The sequence below is a fragment of the Megascapheus bottae genome, chromosome X, assembly GCF_031878675.1.
Source record: "Megascapheus bottae isolate mThoBot1 chromosome X, mThoBot2.hap1, whole genome shotgun sequence".
In the NCBI taxonomy this organism is placed as follows: Eukaryota; Metazoa; Chordata; class Mammalia; order Rodentia; family Geomyidae; genus Megascapheus; species Megascapheus bottae.
In genome coordinates this window covers 34,244,857-34,260,799 of record NC_143547.1, presented here as the reverse complement: position 1 = coordinate 34,260,799, position 15,943 = coordinate 34,244,857, and the positions used below count along the sequence as shown (strand labels likewise).

The following is a 15,943-nucleotide window of genomic DNA, read 5'->3' as shown; positions in this document are numbered from 1 at the left end:
TTAGGAATACAAATAAGCCATTCAAATTCAAGATTCATTTCTTGATATTTAAAAAATATGAATAAAAGCCACATATATGTGTTTTCATAAATCAAAGAATGTTTTCACATTTGAATATTCTCTATTTTGAGGCATTACTGAGGTTTGAACTCAGAACTTCACATTTGCTAGGCAAGGCACTCTACCACTTATACCACATTCCAAGCTTTAGTATTCTTTTTTTAATGCAGCTTTGTACTTTTTTTTGCCAGTCCTGGAGCTTGAACTCAGGGACTGAGCACTTGGGTCTTCTCAAGGCTAGAATTGTACCACTTGAGCCACAGCACCACTTCTGGTTTTTTTCTATGTATGTGGTGCTGAGGAATTGAACTGGGGCTTCATACATGCTAGGCAAGCATTTTAACACTAGGCCATGCCATGGCCCAACTTTGTACTTTTTTTTTTCAGTCCTGGGACTTGAACTCAGGGCCTGAGCACTGTCCTTGGACTTTCTCAAGGCTAGAGCTCTACCACTTGAGCCTCAGCACCACTTCCGGCTTTTTCCTAAATACGTGGTACCGAGAAATCAAACCTGGGTCTTGGTGCATGCCAGGCAAGCACTCTAGCACTAGACCAAACTCCCAGCCCAGCTTTGTACTTTTTTAATGCAGCTTGTCATTTTTTTTAAAAATCTTGAAGTATCCTTGGTTGTTCAACTGTCTTTCGTCATATTTCACTTGTCAGACATACAGAAAATACATTTAACATAAATCTCAAATTCCGTTACAATTCAGCACAGAAAGCACTGTAAAACCACTCATCTGACCAGGGAATATCAAATCCTGTCCCTGCAATTATCCCCAACATGGTGATCTCTAACCACCTTTATTAAAAACTCAAAGCAATTTAAAGATCAATTAACCCCCAATTCGCCAAGAGTATCATCAGTCCCAGCCCAAAAGCTGCTTCTGCCCAGTTGGCACCATTCCTTTTTTCAAAAGCATGCTATCAATTGACCCTGCTAGCAATATGAAGCAATTTATCTCTTGGAGTGTGGGGGAGGGGGTGCATCTACAAGACTCTCTTCAATTAAAACACCCTCCCTTCCAGGTTTGACATTAATACCCTACACCCACCCAAGCGATCCTTCCGGTTCCCCTAGTGGAGGTTCCATTCTCGGCCCCAGATTCTCTTTCTCCATCTTTTTCTCAGAGTCAGATTCTTCCATTGTGCAACAAGTCCTTTCCAGTGCCTTCTAAATCCGCAGTACTCTTTTATTTACTTTTTTTTTCTGGATCACCCCCCTCGACTACCTATTCTCATTGCCTGCCGGCCCCTCGGCCTGCTCTAATGTCGCCTCTGCCTTTGTCCACTGGGGGGCCGCTTTCCCAACCGTTACCTTTACCGCTCAAACTTGGTCTGTACGCACGGCTAAGCAGGCAAATGCAAAGGCTGAGTGACTCGGTGATGGAAGATGATGGAAGATGAGAGGGAAAAAGGTCGGGGGAGGGAGCAGTCGTTCCTAGTTAGGGCCTCTCACGCCCCAAGGTCTGCAAACCCAAAGGTGACTTCACCCGCAAAGGAGTGCGGGACCATGCAGGCGATGGTGGCAGAAAGAACGGGCGGTGCAGTAGGCATGGAGCGGTGAACCCCTTACAAGCAGCCGGCCCTGTAGCTCCGAAGTTGCGTTTGCTAATAAAGTCCACTAGCGGCCAAGGCCGTGACGACCTAGCCGCCCGCCCTTCAAGAGCCCAGGTACCTCTTCACAAGTCACCCGACTGCAGGCCCAACATCACGTGGGAGCTCGCAGTAAACCCAGACCCTGTCATGTGACCGCCGCTGCCCAAGGGGAGGGTGGGCTGGGAGGAATACCATAGAGACTGTGCTGGGAAAAGCAGAGTGGTGCCCATCCGTGTCACGTGGTGCGGGTGCTCTCTGGGTCTGCGGCGGACCTGAACGCCTAGAGTTAAAGGGTCCCCAAGCATTTCTGTGCCTCTAAGCTAGTGTTTTTGTTTTTGTTTTGTTTTGTTTTTACTGCTGCTCATTCCCAACGCTGGGAAAAGCGTTTATTTTCCTTCTCTTCACCACTAGTTCCTGGAATTGAGGTCATAATTACATGAATTAAGACATCTAAGGCGCGTAAAACTATATTTCACATACAAAACGTTCTGTAAGTACCTCATGGTTGGAACCCAAGTGTCATCTGGAGTTCTAGCGCACACATTCATCTACCTTTCCTTCTTTCCTCCTCCCCCCTCTCTTCCTCTTTCCCCTCCACTTCCCCCCTTTTCCTCCCTCCCCTTTCCTCTCCCCCCCACTTCTTCTTCCAATTTGGGCCTGGGTGCTGTCCCTGAGTTTTATTACTCAAGGCTGGGGCTCTACTACTTGACCCATAGCGTCACTTCTAGCTTTTTCTGTGATTAAATGGACATAAAGGTCTCATGGACATTTTTTCCTGGCTGGCTTCTATCCTCCACCCTCAGATCTCAGCTTCCGAGTAGCTAAAATTGCAGACATGAGCCACCAGCACTAGACTAATCTCATTTTAAAAATGTCTTTTAAGATTTTTTAATCAACATGTAATATTTGCACTTAATTATTGAATTCACCTCTTTCCCTCTCGTCTTCTCTCTCTTCCTCTCACACCTATAAAGAAGCTCAGGGACAGCGCCAGGCTGAGTTCAAGTCCCAAGACCTGCAAAAAAGTATTTACGGAAAATGATTTTAAATACACAGAAATATAGACTAAAAGAAAAAGAGTTGGAAAAGAATAGCCAGGTGCTGGTGGCTCACACCTGAAATCCTAGCTACTCAAGAGGCTATCTGAGGACTGAGGTTCAAAGCCAGCCCCGGCAAAAAAAAAAAGAAAAGAAAAGAAAAACAAAAAAAAAAGTGAGACTCTTCTCTCGAATTAACCACCAGAAAACAGAAGTGGCACTGTGGCTCAAGTGGGAGAACACCAACCTTGACCTGAAGAGCTCAGGGACAGTGCCCAGGCCCAGAGTTCCAGCCAACTAAAAAAAAAAAAAAAGAATGAAGAAGACCCTCAAATTATGCTACATAAAAGGAGATGGGAACATCTATATTAATTTCAGCAGAGCAGATTTCAGAATCCTAAGTAGCTAGGATTACACGTATGAGCAACCTGTATCTAGCCAAGATCTAAGACTCTTCTCTCCAATTGACCAGCAAAAAGCCAGAAGTGGAGTGTGGTTCGGGTGGCAGAGTTCCAGCCTTGAGCAAAACAGCTAACTAAGGGAGTGTGCCCGGGTAATAACACACACTAAAATGAGAACTGTGAGTATGGGATTATATAATGTTAGAAGACTTAATGCTCTAAATGTCTTAACAATTACTATATATCTAGGAAGAACATGTTTGATGCAAACACACACACACACACACACACACACACACACACACACGAAATAGCCAGGAGCATGGCCTCATGGTAGAGTGTTCACATAGCATGCATGAAGCCCTAAGTTCAATTCTTTGGTACCATATATACAGAAAAGGCCAGAAGTGGTGCTATGGCTCAAGTGCTAGAATATTAGCCTTGAGAAAGCCCAAAGGATGTACCAGGCCCTCAGTTTAAGCCCCAGGGCTGGTAAAAAAAATTGTCCAAAAAGGAAAACATACTCATTATCTGACTTATGAAATGGTAATCCCTCTGTACACATTAATAACAACAATAAAATTACATTTAAAAATTAAATCACTGGGTGCTGGTAGTTCACACTTGCAATCAAGAGACTTAAAATTCAAAACCAGCCTGGGCAAAAAATAAAGTCTATGAGACTCTTGTCTCCAACTAAGTACCAAAAGAACCAGAAATGTAGCTGTGGTTCTAGTGGTAGTGAGCTAGCCTTGAGAAAAAAAAATAACAGGCCCTAGTGGCTGACACCTGTAATTCTACCTACTCAGAAGGCTGAGATCTGAGGATCAGAGTGCAAAGCCAGCCCATATACAAGAAAATGCCTGAGACTCTTACCTCCAGTTACTCACTAGCAAATTGGAAGTGGTACTATGGCTCAAGTGGTAGAGCACTAGGCTTGAGCTGAAGAGCACAACATCCAGACCCTAAGTTCAAGCCCCATGGCCATCCAAAAGAAAATGAAAAATGCTCAAGGACAGCACCCAGGCCCTGAGTTTAAGCCCCAGGACGGGCACAAAAATAAATAAATAAATATTTCAAAAATCAATTCCCACTGAAAATTGATGGTTCACACCTCTAATACCTAAACTACTCAGGAGGCTGAGATCTGAGGATTACGGTTCAAAGCTACCCAGGAAAATGTTAGTGAGACTTTTGTTTTGTATTGGTCCTGGGGCTATGAACTTAGGACCTGGGTGCTGTCTCTTAGCTCTTTTTTTGCCAGTCCTGAGCCCTGTCTTTGGGATTTCTCAAGGCTAGAGCTCTACCACTTGAGCCACAGCACCACTTCTGGCTTTTTCTATATATGTGGTACCAAAGAATTGAATCCAGGTCTTCGTGCATGCTAGGCAAGCACTCTACTACTAGGCCAAGCTCCCAGCCCCTAGTGAGACTCTTTTCTGATTTACCACAAAAAAAAAAACTGGAAGTGGTTCAAAGTGATAGAGCCCTAGCCTTAAGCAGAAAAGCTCAGAGACTATACCCAAGCCCTGAGTTCAGGCCCCACAAACAACAACAAAAATATCAGTTCTCTTTCTATCAATGAATAATGAATTGCCTTAAACAAAAAGTATGAAGACAATTCCAGAAGAGGGAAGGGAGAAAATGCAGGCAAAAATTCATTGATGTAATACAGAACTGAAAAATATAAGGGAAGTGGTGAGTCAGAGTGGAAGTGATAATACACATCAAGATGCATTGTACATATAAACTGCTTTGTTAAATAAAAAAATCAATATATAACCTAAATTAAAATAAATAAGGGAAGGAGGCAAGTTGGGAGGGGTGAATGAGAATGTTGAAGGGGTGACAGTGACCAAGATAAACTGCTTCAGTGAATGGCAGCTCCTTACATGCATATAATAAAAATATTCAAAACAATAAAAATAGTAAACACATTTCTTTTCTTTCTTTTTTTTGCCAGTCATGGGGCTTGAATTCAGGGCCTAAGTACCATTCTTGGACAGTGCTCTACCACTTGAGCCACAGCACCACTTCCGGCTTTTTTCTATGTATGTGGTATCAAGGAATTGAACATGGGTCTTCATGCATGGTAGGCAAGCACTCTACCATTAGGCCAAACTCCCCACCCTAAACACATTTCTGGTAGGCAACATATATTTGAGTATTGATTGTATTGAATCAATCACTATATATTTTAGGTGAAGAATTAAATGTATTTTAATTCACTCATTTTTAATTTTTAAAATTTTATTGTAAAGTTAATTTGCAGAGGGGTTGCAGTTACATAAGACAGGTAATAAGTGCATTTCCTTTTGAACAGTGTCACTGCTTCCCCATTCTCTCTTTTTTAAATTATCTATTTTTTTGATGGTAGAACTGGGATGTGAACTCAGGGGCTTGTGTTTGCTGGACAAATGCTCTACTACTTGAGCCACTTCTCCAGTATTTACATTTAAGGGCATGTTAATTTAGCTATAGGGTTATTATACATATTCTGTATTAAATGTGGAATTTTTTTTCTGTCATGGTGCTTGAACTTTGGGCCTGGGTGCTATCCCTGAGTTCAAGGCTTCCTCCTTACCCCAGGGCTTGGGTGTTGTCCATGATCACTTCAGCTCAAGGCTACCCTTGATCCACAGTGCCATTTCTGGTTTTCCAGTGGATAACTGGAGATAAGAGTCTCATGGTCTTTAGTGCCCGGGCTGGCTTTCAACCACGATCCTCAGATCTCAGCCTCCTAAATAGCTAAGATTACAGGTATGAGCCACTGTGCCTGGCTTTAATGTGGAAATTCTTTATTCTTTTTTGTTCTGAAAGGCATACTTGAATAACTGCTTGATTTTGTCAATTTTTTTTTCCGTAACAGTTATGTGAGAATGCAATTTTTCTTATTTAGCCTATTAATGTGACAAACTAGAGTGTCAATTCTCAAGTATTGAATCAGCCTTGCATCCCTGGAATAAATATTATTATCTGACCCTGGAATAGACACATTAATTAAATTTTCTCATGTCTCTGTAATGATTGTGTTTTATTTGTGAGTGATATTAGTTTGTAGCTTCTTTGTATCACAGAAAATTGACTCTTTTTTTTTTTGCCGGCATCACTGTTTATTAACAGGCCCAATTACAAAAATAACCTGGCAGATATCTGTACCATCCCAGAAAACCACACAGATACAAGTCATGTAGAAGAAAGCAAGATATAATGTCCAAAGTGAACAGGCTGATCTCCCGTGGGATAGAGAAGAGCGAATTGCTGTCAGGCAGGGGGAGAAGTTATAGAGTGTAGAGGGTTGAAGACCAGAGAGGGGACTGGGAGCAGGAAACTGTCGGGAGCATACTCTCCTCTCCCTGAATTCCTAGCTCAAGAATGTGCCTGCATGGGCCCCACACACCCCAGGAAGCACAGTCTGATAGAAACTTGTGGGAAAACAAACATAGCAGCAATTGCCGTGCTTACACAGACGGTTTTCTTTATCTGGTGCAGGCATCCTTCCACCTGGCCCTTATCTAAGCAGTTCCAGGATTTACTCCTCTACCCTACCCCCTCCTGTCTCCTCTGAAGGACCATATAAACCCCTGTGTGAAAAATAAAATTTGTCCACCCTTGTCTGTCCTACTGGCTTAATTATATGCTCCTTGTAAACACTGATAACCTTGTTCATTTTTCAACCTTTTTTTTTTTTGGTCTGTTGTGGGACTTGAACCCTGGGCTTGGGGGTTGTCCCTAAGCTCTTCAGCTCAAGGCTACTGCTCTACCACTTGAGCCACAGCACCACTTCTGGTTTTCTGGTGGTGAATTTTTTTAATTTTTTTTATTGTAATTAGTAAAGGGGTTACATGATATTTGCCAGATAGAAAGTGCATTAATTCACGTACATTGATACCCTTTCACATGTCTTGGTACCCATTTCCCTCCCCCCCACACCCCACACCCGTCTTGGTTTTCCCCCCTTCCCTATCAAATTTCAAATAACCAAATACAAATAAATTCAATATATCAGATAACAAAGTGAGATACTATAACAATATGAGATAACCAAGGGACAGCAAAGGAGATGAGAGATAACATAGTACATTAAGGACAACAATCATTGGTTATATGGCTTTTGTTTCGATATTCTGGTGGTGAATTTGAGATAAGAGTCGCACAGACTTTTGTGCCCTGGCTGGCTTTGAACTGTGATCCTCAGATCTCAGCCTCCTGAATAGCTGGATTACAGGACTGGCCACCAGCACCCAGTTCATTTTTCAACTGTAAGCGAGGAATAATATGCCTAAAATACAGGTGCTCACTGCTACTTGAATGAATGAATGAATGAATGAACCACTGCCATCTGGAATATAATGGAATACAAAGCATTTCAAAAGATATATGGCTTGTTTCCAAATAAATAATGTGTCTTTCTAACCTTCAGCTTTAGTTTTCATAAAATAGAATTCATATCAATAACATGTATGAAATAAATATGTATGTGAATAGGTGTAAGCACACATATTCATATGTGTGAAAACATACATGATTATAATTATGTTGTAAGTACGTGTGTGTGTGTGTGTGTGTGTGTGTGTGTGTGTGTGTGTGTATCCCTGGGTTTTTTTTTGCCAGTCCTAGAGCTTGAACTCAAGGCCTGGGCACTGTCCTTGGACTTACTCAATGCTAGAGCTCTACCCCTTTCAGCTACAGCACCAGTTCCAGAGGGTTTTTTTCCTGTGTATGTGGTACTGAGGAATCAAAACCATGGCTTCGTGCATGCTAGGCAAGCACTCTACCACTCGGCCCCCTAAATGTTTTTTGGTTTTTGGGTTTTGTTTTTTTTTTTTTGGCTCAAAGTTAGCATTCTACCTCTTTACCTCCTCTTCTAGCTTTCTGGTGGTTTTGTGGGAGTTGTTTTTTTTGGGGGGGTGGTAAGTCTCACGCACTTACAGTCTGTTTTACAGAGCCAAGGATGGCTTAGAACCTCCATTCTTCTAAGATCTTCCTAGGTATTTTTTTCTGCATTTTTATTGTAATATATAGAGGGGTTACAGTTTTATTTGGCTGTTGTTCTTAATGTATTGTTATTCCTATTGATTATTTTCTTTGTTGCTTAAAAACTTGTTAGTTGATTATAATGTCATTTTGTTTTGATTTTCTATGCTATTTGAGTTCTATCCTGAAATGCATTGCCTATATTAAGGCCTTAAAGTATTCTCTTAAAGTGTTTTATTCTAATGATCTCATTTTTTGAACTTTGATAGATTTTGGCTTGAATTTTGTGACTTTGAGTGAGACATAGGGATCAAGATTTAATCTTCTATATCTTAATATGAAATATTTTGAGTGGATCCTATTGAAGAGGCTGTCTTTTCTCTCATAGATGTTTTAGGTGACTTTGTTGGGAATAAATAATCTGTAGAAACACAGGTTTTTTTTTGTTTTTTTGGTTTTTTGGGTTTTTTTTTTTGCCAGTCCTGGGCTTAAGCTCAGGGCCTGAGCACTGTCCTTGGATTTTTCTCAAGGCTAGAGCTCTACCACTTGAGCCTCAGCACCACTTCTGGCTTTTTCTATGTATGTGGTACTGAGGAATCGAACCCGGGTCTTCATACAAGGTAGGTAAGCACTCTACCTCTAAGCCAAACTCCCGGCCCCGGAAACACAGTTTTATTTCTGAAATCTCTTCATCTAGTCTATGGTTCTGATTTTATGTTAATACTTGCTGTTTAGGTTACTGTGGTTCTGTAATATATCTTGAAATCAGACATTATAATGCCTCTGGGTTTTTTTGTTTGTTTTATTTTTTAAAATTTTTTTCCAGTCCTGGGACTTGAACTCAGGGTCTGGGCACTGTCCTTGGGCTTTCATCATGGCTAGAGCTCTACCATTTGTGTCACAGCACCACTTCCAGTTTTTTCTATATATGTGGTACTGAGGATTCGATTCCAGGTCTTTGCATGCTAGGCAAGCACTCTATCACTCTGCCAAACTCTCAGCCCTGTTTATTTTATTTTTGCTCATGATTTTTACTCATGGTTTTTGTGGTTCCACATGAATCTTAGAATTGCTTTTTTGTTGCTCTGTGCCTTCATAGATTCAGATGTGTGCTTTATTAATCGAGGCATCTCTTAAACCAAGTTTACAATCAAGATTAGGCAGCACAAGTGGCACTGTGGTTCAAAGTGGTAGAGCACTAGCCTTGAGCTGAAGAGCTCAGGAACAGTACCCAGGCCCAGAGTTCAAGTCCCCTGACAGACCAAAAAAAAAAAAGAAAAGAAAAATGAAATTTGATTCTAACTAACCTTGGGCCGGGAGCGTGGTAGAGTGCTTGCCTAGCATACAGGAATCCCTGGGATCCATTCCTCTTTACCACATACACAGAAAAAGCTTCATATGGTGCTGTGGTTCAAGTGGTAGAGCGCTAGCCTTCAGAAAGTGCAAGGCCCTGAATTCAAGCGCCAGAACTGGCAAAAAAAAAAAAAGATTAGCCAGTGCAACCAGAATTTTCTAATATTCATTGCCTCATTCTTTCAGTTTCCTAGTTGTTAAGTTTACCCCTGGGAATTTTTGAATGGATTTTGTGAACCATATTGCTTTGATAATCTCCTTCTCAGCAAATCCATCATTGCTGTATACAATAGGTAGTTTTTGCATATTGATTTTGTAACCTACTACTTTGTTAATCATTTATCAGTTCTGATATCTTTTGGTATGTCTTGGTATAAGTTTTTCTATCTATAGAATTATATCCTCTGAAAGAAGTTACCTTTTGAATTCCTCACTTCCTGTTTGTATACCTTTTCTCTTTCTTGCCTAATTACTTCCTCTTAGATAAAGTTCCTTCAGCTTTGGTATGATGTTGGCTAGGGGTTTATTGTTTTGAGCTATAAGTCTGTGTGTGCGTGCGTGCGTGCGTGCGTGCGTGCGTGTGTGTGTGTGTGTGTTATATGCACATGTGCACTGGTAGTGGCTCTTATATTCAGGATCTCATCCTCTTCTTCAGCCGTTTTGCCTGGTCCTGTGTGTGCAGGTGCAGGATAGCTCCTGGAGGCATTTTCCCCTTGACTCTCCAGCTATCACATGTACTAAAGGATGGATAATGTGGCTAGAATTCAGCCATGCTTCTCTTGATTCTCCTAAATATGCTTCTATGCTTCTTTTCACGGTAATGTAACTATTCACATATTAAAAGTCATTTCGAAGCTCAGTGGCAGTGGCTCAGGCCTGGAATCTAACAACTCAGGAAGCTGAAATTTGAGGAACATGGTTACAACCCAGTTTTGGCAAGAAAGTCTATGAGTATCTCCAATTAACCACTAAAAAGCCAGAAGTGGAGCTATGACTCAAGTGGTACTGCATTAAAGCCCCCGCCCCGCTCCCGAAACAAAAATAAGTCAGGAGGCATCTGTCCTACTTGTGTTAATAGGAGATACATGGAAATAGTAAGATTTCAATGGGAATATCATGTTTGAGAATAATGCTCATTTAGTCACATATGACAAGATATTTTAAGAGACCGAAGATTGTCTTTATGGAATCATTGTTTATGAAATTTTGAGAATACTAATATACCTCCTGGCTTACAGGATAGCCAGCCATTTAAGTATGTAAGGAAGGTATTTCCCAGTAGTCTCAGGAAACTAAGGATACTTAGGGGACTCTGAGAAGAATTCCACAAAATGTATAGCTACTGCAAGTAAAACCTGGTAGTGATTTATTGATATTTTTTTTGCCAGACCTCGGGCTTGAACTCAGGGCCTTGAACACTTCTTGCTCAAGGCTAGTGCTCTGCCACTGAGTCACGGCACTTCTTCCAGCCATTTCTGAGTATGTGGTATGGAGAAATCAAATCCAGGGTTTCAGCCGGGCTCAGTGGCTCACACCTGTAATCCTAGCTACTCAGGAGGCTGAGATCTGAGGATAGTGGTTCAAAACCAGCCTGGGCACTAAAGACCAGGAGACTCTTATCTCCAATTAACAACCAGAAAATCAGAAGAGGTGCTAGGTAGGGTGCCAAGGTATCCTTGAGCTGAAGAGCTCAGTGATAGCTCCCAGGCCCAGAGTTCAAGCCCCATGACTGACAAAAAAATATCCAGGGCTTAGGCATGTTGGGTGAACATTCTATCACTGGGCTATGCTCCCAGTCCTGATTTTATTTTCTAACTTCAAAGATCTAAATCTTCCAAATGAGATTACTTATAAAAACTGCTCAAAGCTGGGTGTGGTGGCTTACGCCTGTAATCCTATCTACTCAGGGAGGCTGAGATCTGAGGATCAAGGTTCAAAGCCAGCCAGGCACAAAAGTACCTGAGACTCTTATCTCCAGTTAACTTCTAGAAAACAGGAAGTGGAGCTTGGCTCAAGGGTAGAACCATAGCCTTGAGCTGAAGAGCTCAGGGATAACATCCAGGCTGAGTTCAAGCCCCATGACCCATAAAAAAAAAGAAACTGCCCCCAAATCAAACTTAAGTTCTTGTAGCTGCTCTGCCAACAATCAGGCTAAATTTAATGATACAAGTCCTATCTCATGAGCAAGAGCAAGAATAAAATTTCCTTGTGACTGTTTCTTCTAATCAAAAGGGAGTGATGATTATAATAGAAACACATTTTGTATTTCAATAACAGCTATTCATTGTGGAAGTGCACTGTGGCTCAAAGTGGAGGAGTACTAGCCGTGAACTGAAGAGCTCAGGGACAGAGCTGAGGCCTCAGGACTGAAAAAAATTATTCATTGATTGTAGTAGGTCTTTGAGGTTGTCATAAGCTAGCATTGTTTGATGCTCAATGTCTTTTATTTTGGTGTATTATCTAGGTGACTTGTCGGTAACAGAGGAATTCAAATGCAATTTAGATCTCCCTTCACCAGTTAGAAAACCAATTTTACAATTCTTCCTAATATGCCTTTAATGCATACAAAGTCTGTGCTGTTATGGCTTTTTGTTTGAATTGGTTATTATGTGTTAATCTTCATTCAACCAAAGATAATTTAACATTTGTTTATCTTTGCATTCTCAGGACACTGATTTTACATTTTCTTTCTTTTTTTTCTTCTTTTTTTTTTGCAAGTCCTGTGGCTTGATTTTAGGGCCTGAGCACTGTCGTTGGGGTTTCCTCAAGGGTAGAGCTCTATCACTTGAGCCACAGCACCACTTCCTGCTTTTTTTCTATGTATGTGGTACTGAAGAATCGAACCCCAGGAGTTTGTGCGTGCTAGGCAAACACTCTACCACTAGGCCAAACTCCAGGCCCTTGGTTTTACATTTTCTAAATTTTTTTTCTTTTTTACTTTGTTTTTCTTTTCTTCTTTCCTTTTTTTTTTTGGCAGTCATGGGGCTTGAACTTAGTTACCTGAGCACTCTCCCTGAGCTCTTCTTTCTCAAGGATAGCCCTATACCACTATGATACACTGCTCCATTTCTGGTTTTCTTGTGGTTATTTGGAGTCTCACACACTTTCCTTGCCCCAGTTGAACTCTGATGCTCAGATCTTAGCTTACTGAGTAGCTAGTATTACAGGCATGAGCCACTGGCACCTGGCTAAAAAATCATTTTTTAATAGAAATGATATACCATCCAGGACAATTGCCTGAGGCTCACGCCTGTAATCCTAGCTACTCAAGAGATTATGATCTGAGGATCATGGTTTGAAGCTAGCCTGGGCAGAAAATTCCATGAGACTCATCTCAATTAACCACAAAAAGTGGAAAGTGAAGGTATGGTTCAACTGGCAGAACTAGTGTTGAGCATGTGAGCTCAGGAACAGTGCCTAGATCCAGAGTTTCAGCCCCAGGATAGGCAAAAAATAAGTAAATGTTTAGAACTCAAGCTACTCAGGAAGTTGAAATCTGAGGACTGTGGTTCAAAGACAGCCCAGGAAGTAAAGTCCATGATGAGACACTTTTTCCCCTGGAACTATGGCTTCAATTCTAAGCCTAGGATATGTCCTGAACTTTTTTTTTTGCCAGACCTGGGCCTTGAATGCAGGGCCTGGGCATTGTCCTTGGGCTTTCTCAATGCTAGAGCTCTACAACTTGAGCCACATTCATTTACTGAACTTAATAGTCTCACAGAATTTCCTGCCTAGGCTGGTTTGGAACCCCAATCCTCAGATCTTAGCCTCCTAGTAGCTAGGGTTATAGGCGTGAGCCACCAGCGCCTGGCCCTGTAGACTATTATCTGTAATCATCAGAAAACTGGAAGTGGTTCTGTGACCTTAAGTGGTAAAGGGCTAGCTCTGAACAAAAAGGCTCAGGGGCAGCACCCAGGCCCTGAATTCAAGCCCTGTGACTGACCAAAAAAAAGTTTGGAGCTCAATCTTCACTATTATACTTTTTCAGATTATGTGTATTTTTGTATGCTACATCTATTCACTGTGAAAATGATACAATTCTAGAAGTCAAATGTCTCAGGGATTTTTCTGCCCAGGTTTGATTCAAGTCATAAACCTCAGACAGATCTCAGCGTCTTGATTAGCTAGGATTAGGGGTAACCCACAGGCATCTGACTCAGTGAGCACTTACATTTTTAATTGAGTTTTTTGTTATTATAGAGGTGATATATAGAAGGATTGCAATTACATGAGTCAGGTAATAAGTACATTTCCTTTTGTAGTGTCCTCTGTTCCCTCACTCTCCAGTTCCTCCCTCCCATCTCTACCCATGAGTCCTATGGTTCATTCCTAATCAGTGCCCAGTGAAATACCCAGTGGGCACTTTTTACATAACTTCCCTAATTTTTATAGAAATCTGTGTGAGGTGTGCATGTGTGTGCGCGCACGCGCGCGCGCACACACGTTAATCCTGGGGCTTGGAATTAGGACCTGGATGGCCTGGGACTATCCTTGAGATATTTTGCTCAAGGCTGGTACTCTACCATTTGAACCATAGTTCCACTTCCACCTTTTTGGGTGCTTACCTGGAGAAAAAAGTCTCATGGAATTTCTTAGCAGGGCTGGCTTTGATCAATGACTTTCAGCTATCAGCCTCCTGAGTAGCTTGAGTTACAAGCATAAGCCTGCCATACCCAGCTACAAAAATCTTTTAAGTCAGTATTATTTCTATTTTAGAAATGAGAAGGAAGAAGCTTTGAAACAACCTACTGGGATCAATAAAACAGCCCTTAGCATTTACCAAGTCTAGATCCTTTGTGTGCTTCTTTTCCTCAGACATCCAGCTCCAGTCTCTATGAGGTAATTCTTTTTATTAATTTTTTAAATTTTCTTTAAGCAATTGTATGAATGGCTTTCAATTTAACTTATTAGTTTCAGAATACAATGCATCTTGATCAATCAAATGACTCTTAAAGAGGCAAACACTCATTTCTCTGTTTATTGGAATGATTTAAACTTTACAAGGACCAGACAAATCATTATTAAGCCAAATCAGTTTATTGTATCCAAAATAAATTGCTTTATGTTTGTTTGGTGGAAGGTAAGTTCAAACAACTGCCAATTTTATTATTCAATCATTTGTAGCTCCTTCTCCATTGGGACAGTATTTATAATCTTTTTTTTGGCCATTCCGTGGGCTTGAAATCAGGGCCTGGGTGTTGTCCCTGGGCTTTCTCAAGCCTAGTACTCTACCACTTGAGCCACAGCATTTCTGTGTATGCAGTACCAAGGAATTGAACCCAGGGCTTCGTGTATGCTAGGTAAGCACTCTACCATTAGGCCATGCTCCCAGCCCTGGTTTTATTTTTATCATCTTTAAGGCAGTTGAAGAGTGGAACAAGAAGAAATAATGGTAAGAAAGCTGATAAACTGAGCTCCAAGTTTTAAATATATCTTTATTATGCTTTCAGTAAAAACTCTCAGCAGCTAGGTGCTGGTTACTCATGTCAATAATCACTCTGGTGGCTGAGATCTGAGGATTTGGTTTGAAGTCTTTTTCAATAGGAAAGATTATATTCTTAACTCCAGTTAATCAGCCAGAAGCCAGAAGTAGAGCTGTGACTCCAGTGACAGACCACTAGCCTGGAGCAAAAAAAGAGACACTTCTGACATTACTGGTTAAGGGAGATAGTCTTCACATACTTTTCTGTTGGGACTGGCTTTGAAACTCAATTCCAATATCTCAGCTTCCTAAGTAGTTAGGATTACAAGTATGAGACACTGGAGCCCATTTAAAGCACATATGATGGCAAGGATATTATTTTAAAAAGCAAATATTTGAGGTCTGAAGATGGCGCCGAGGAAATGGGGACACAGCCAACTATCTTAAGAAATCCACTACTTGTTGGGAAGACACCATTGAAGACGCCATGGGAACTTCAACAGATGATGAAGTGAAATGGAAGCATCTCCTAATTGATGGAGACGGCGCGGGTGATGATGGGAGAATTAATCTGTTAGTGAAAAGTTTTGTTAAATGGTGCAACTCTGGATCCCATGAAGAAGGATATGGCCAGTACCAACGTATGCTGAGCACCTTGTCTCAATGTGAATTTTCAATGGGCAAAACTTTGCTGGTGTATGATATGAATCTCAGAGAAATGGAAAATTATGAAAAGATTTACAAAGAAATAGAAGGTAACATTGCTGAAGCACACAAAAAATTGCTGAGTGCACAAAGGAGATTTTTCAAGCAAAAAGATACGGAAGAATCGCCAAGAATATGATGCTTTGGTGAAAACATCCAGCTTCATCCAGATAGGCTTCAGACATTAAAGGAACTACAGGCTCTGGGAAAAAGAACATCTTTCACATATTAAAGAAAGCGTTGAAGATAAGCTGGAATTGAGACGCAAACAGTTTCATGTTCTTCTTAGTACTATCCATGAACTTCAACAAACATTGGAAAGTGAAGAGAAGCTGTTGGAGGGAGAAGAATGTGAAGAAACTTTCATGGATATAGAACCTAAGTCATAG

The 15,943-nt window shown here is 41.1% G+C and overlaps 1 protein-coding gene and 1 pseudogene across 3 annotated transcripts in view; one reads left to right on the top strand and one right to left on the bottom strand.

Annotated features, from left to right (window-relative positions):
- Rragb (Ras related GTP binding B) overlaps positions 1-1,750 on the bottom strand; it is a 38,544-nt gene extending 36,794 nt beyond the window's left edge. For 2 of the 3 annotated variants that reach the window (XM_090327253.1, XM_090327254.1), the window contains exon 1: positions 1,116-1,750. In XM_090327253.1, the coding sequence (XP_090183379.1) occupies positions 1,116-1,207 (92 nt within the window). In that variant the 5' untranslated portion in view covers positions 1,208-1,750. The remainder of the gene's footprint in view (positions 1-1,115) is intronic. The other variant, XM_090327255.1, reaches the window with a different exon arrangement.
- A 13,586-nt stretch (positions 1,751-15,336) lies between these two features.
- LOC150040812 (THO complex subunit 7 homolog pseudogene) lies at positions 15,337-15,943 on the top strand (annotated as a pseudogene).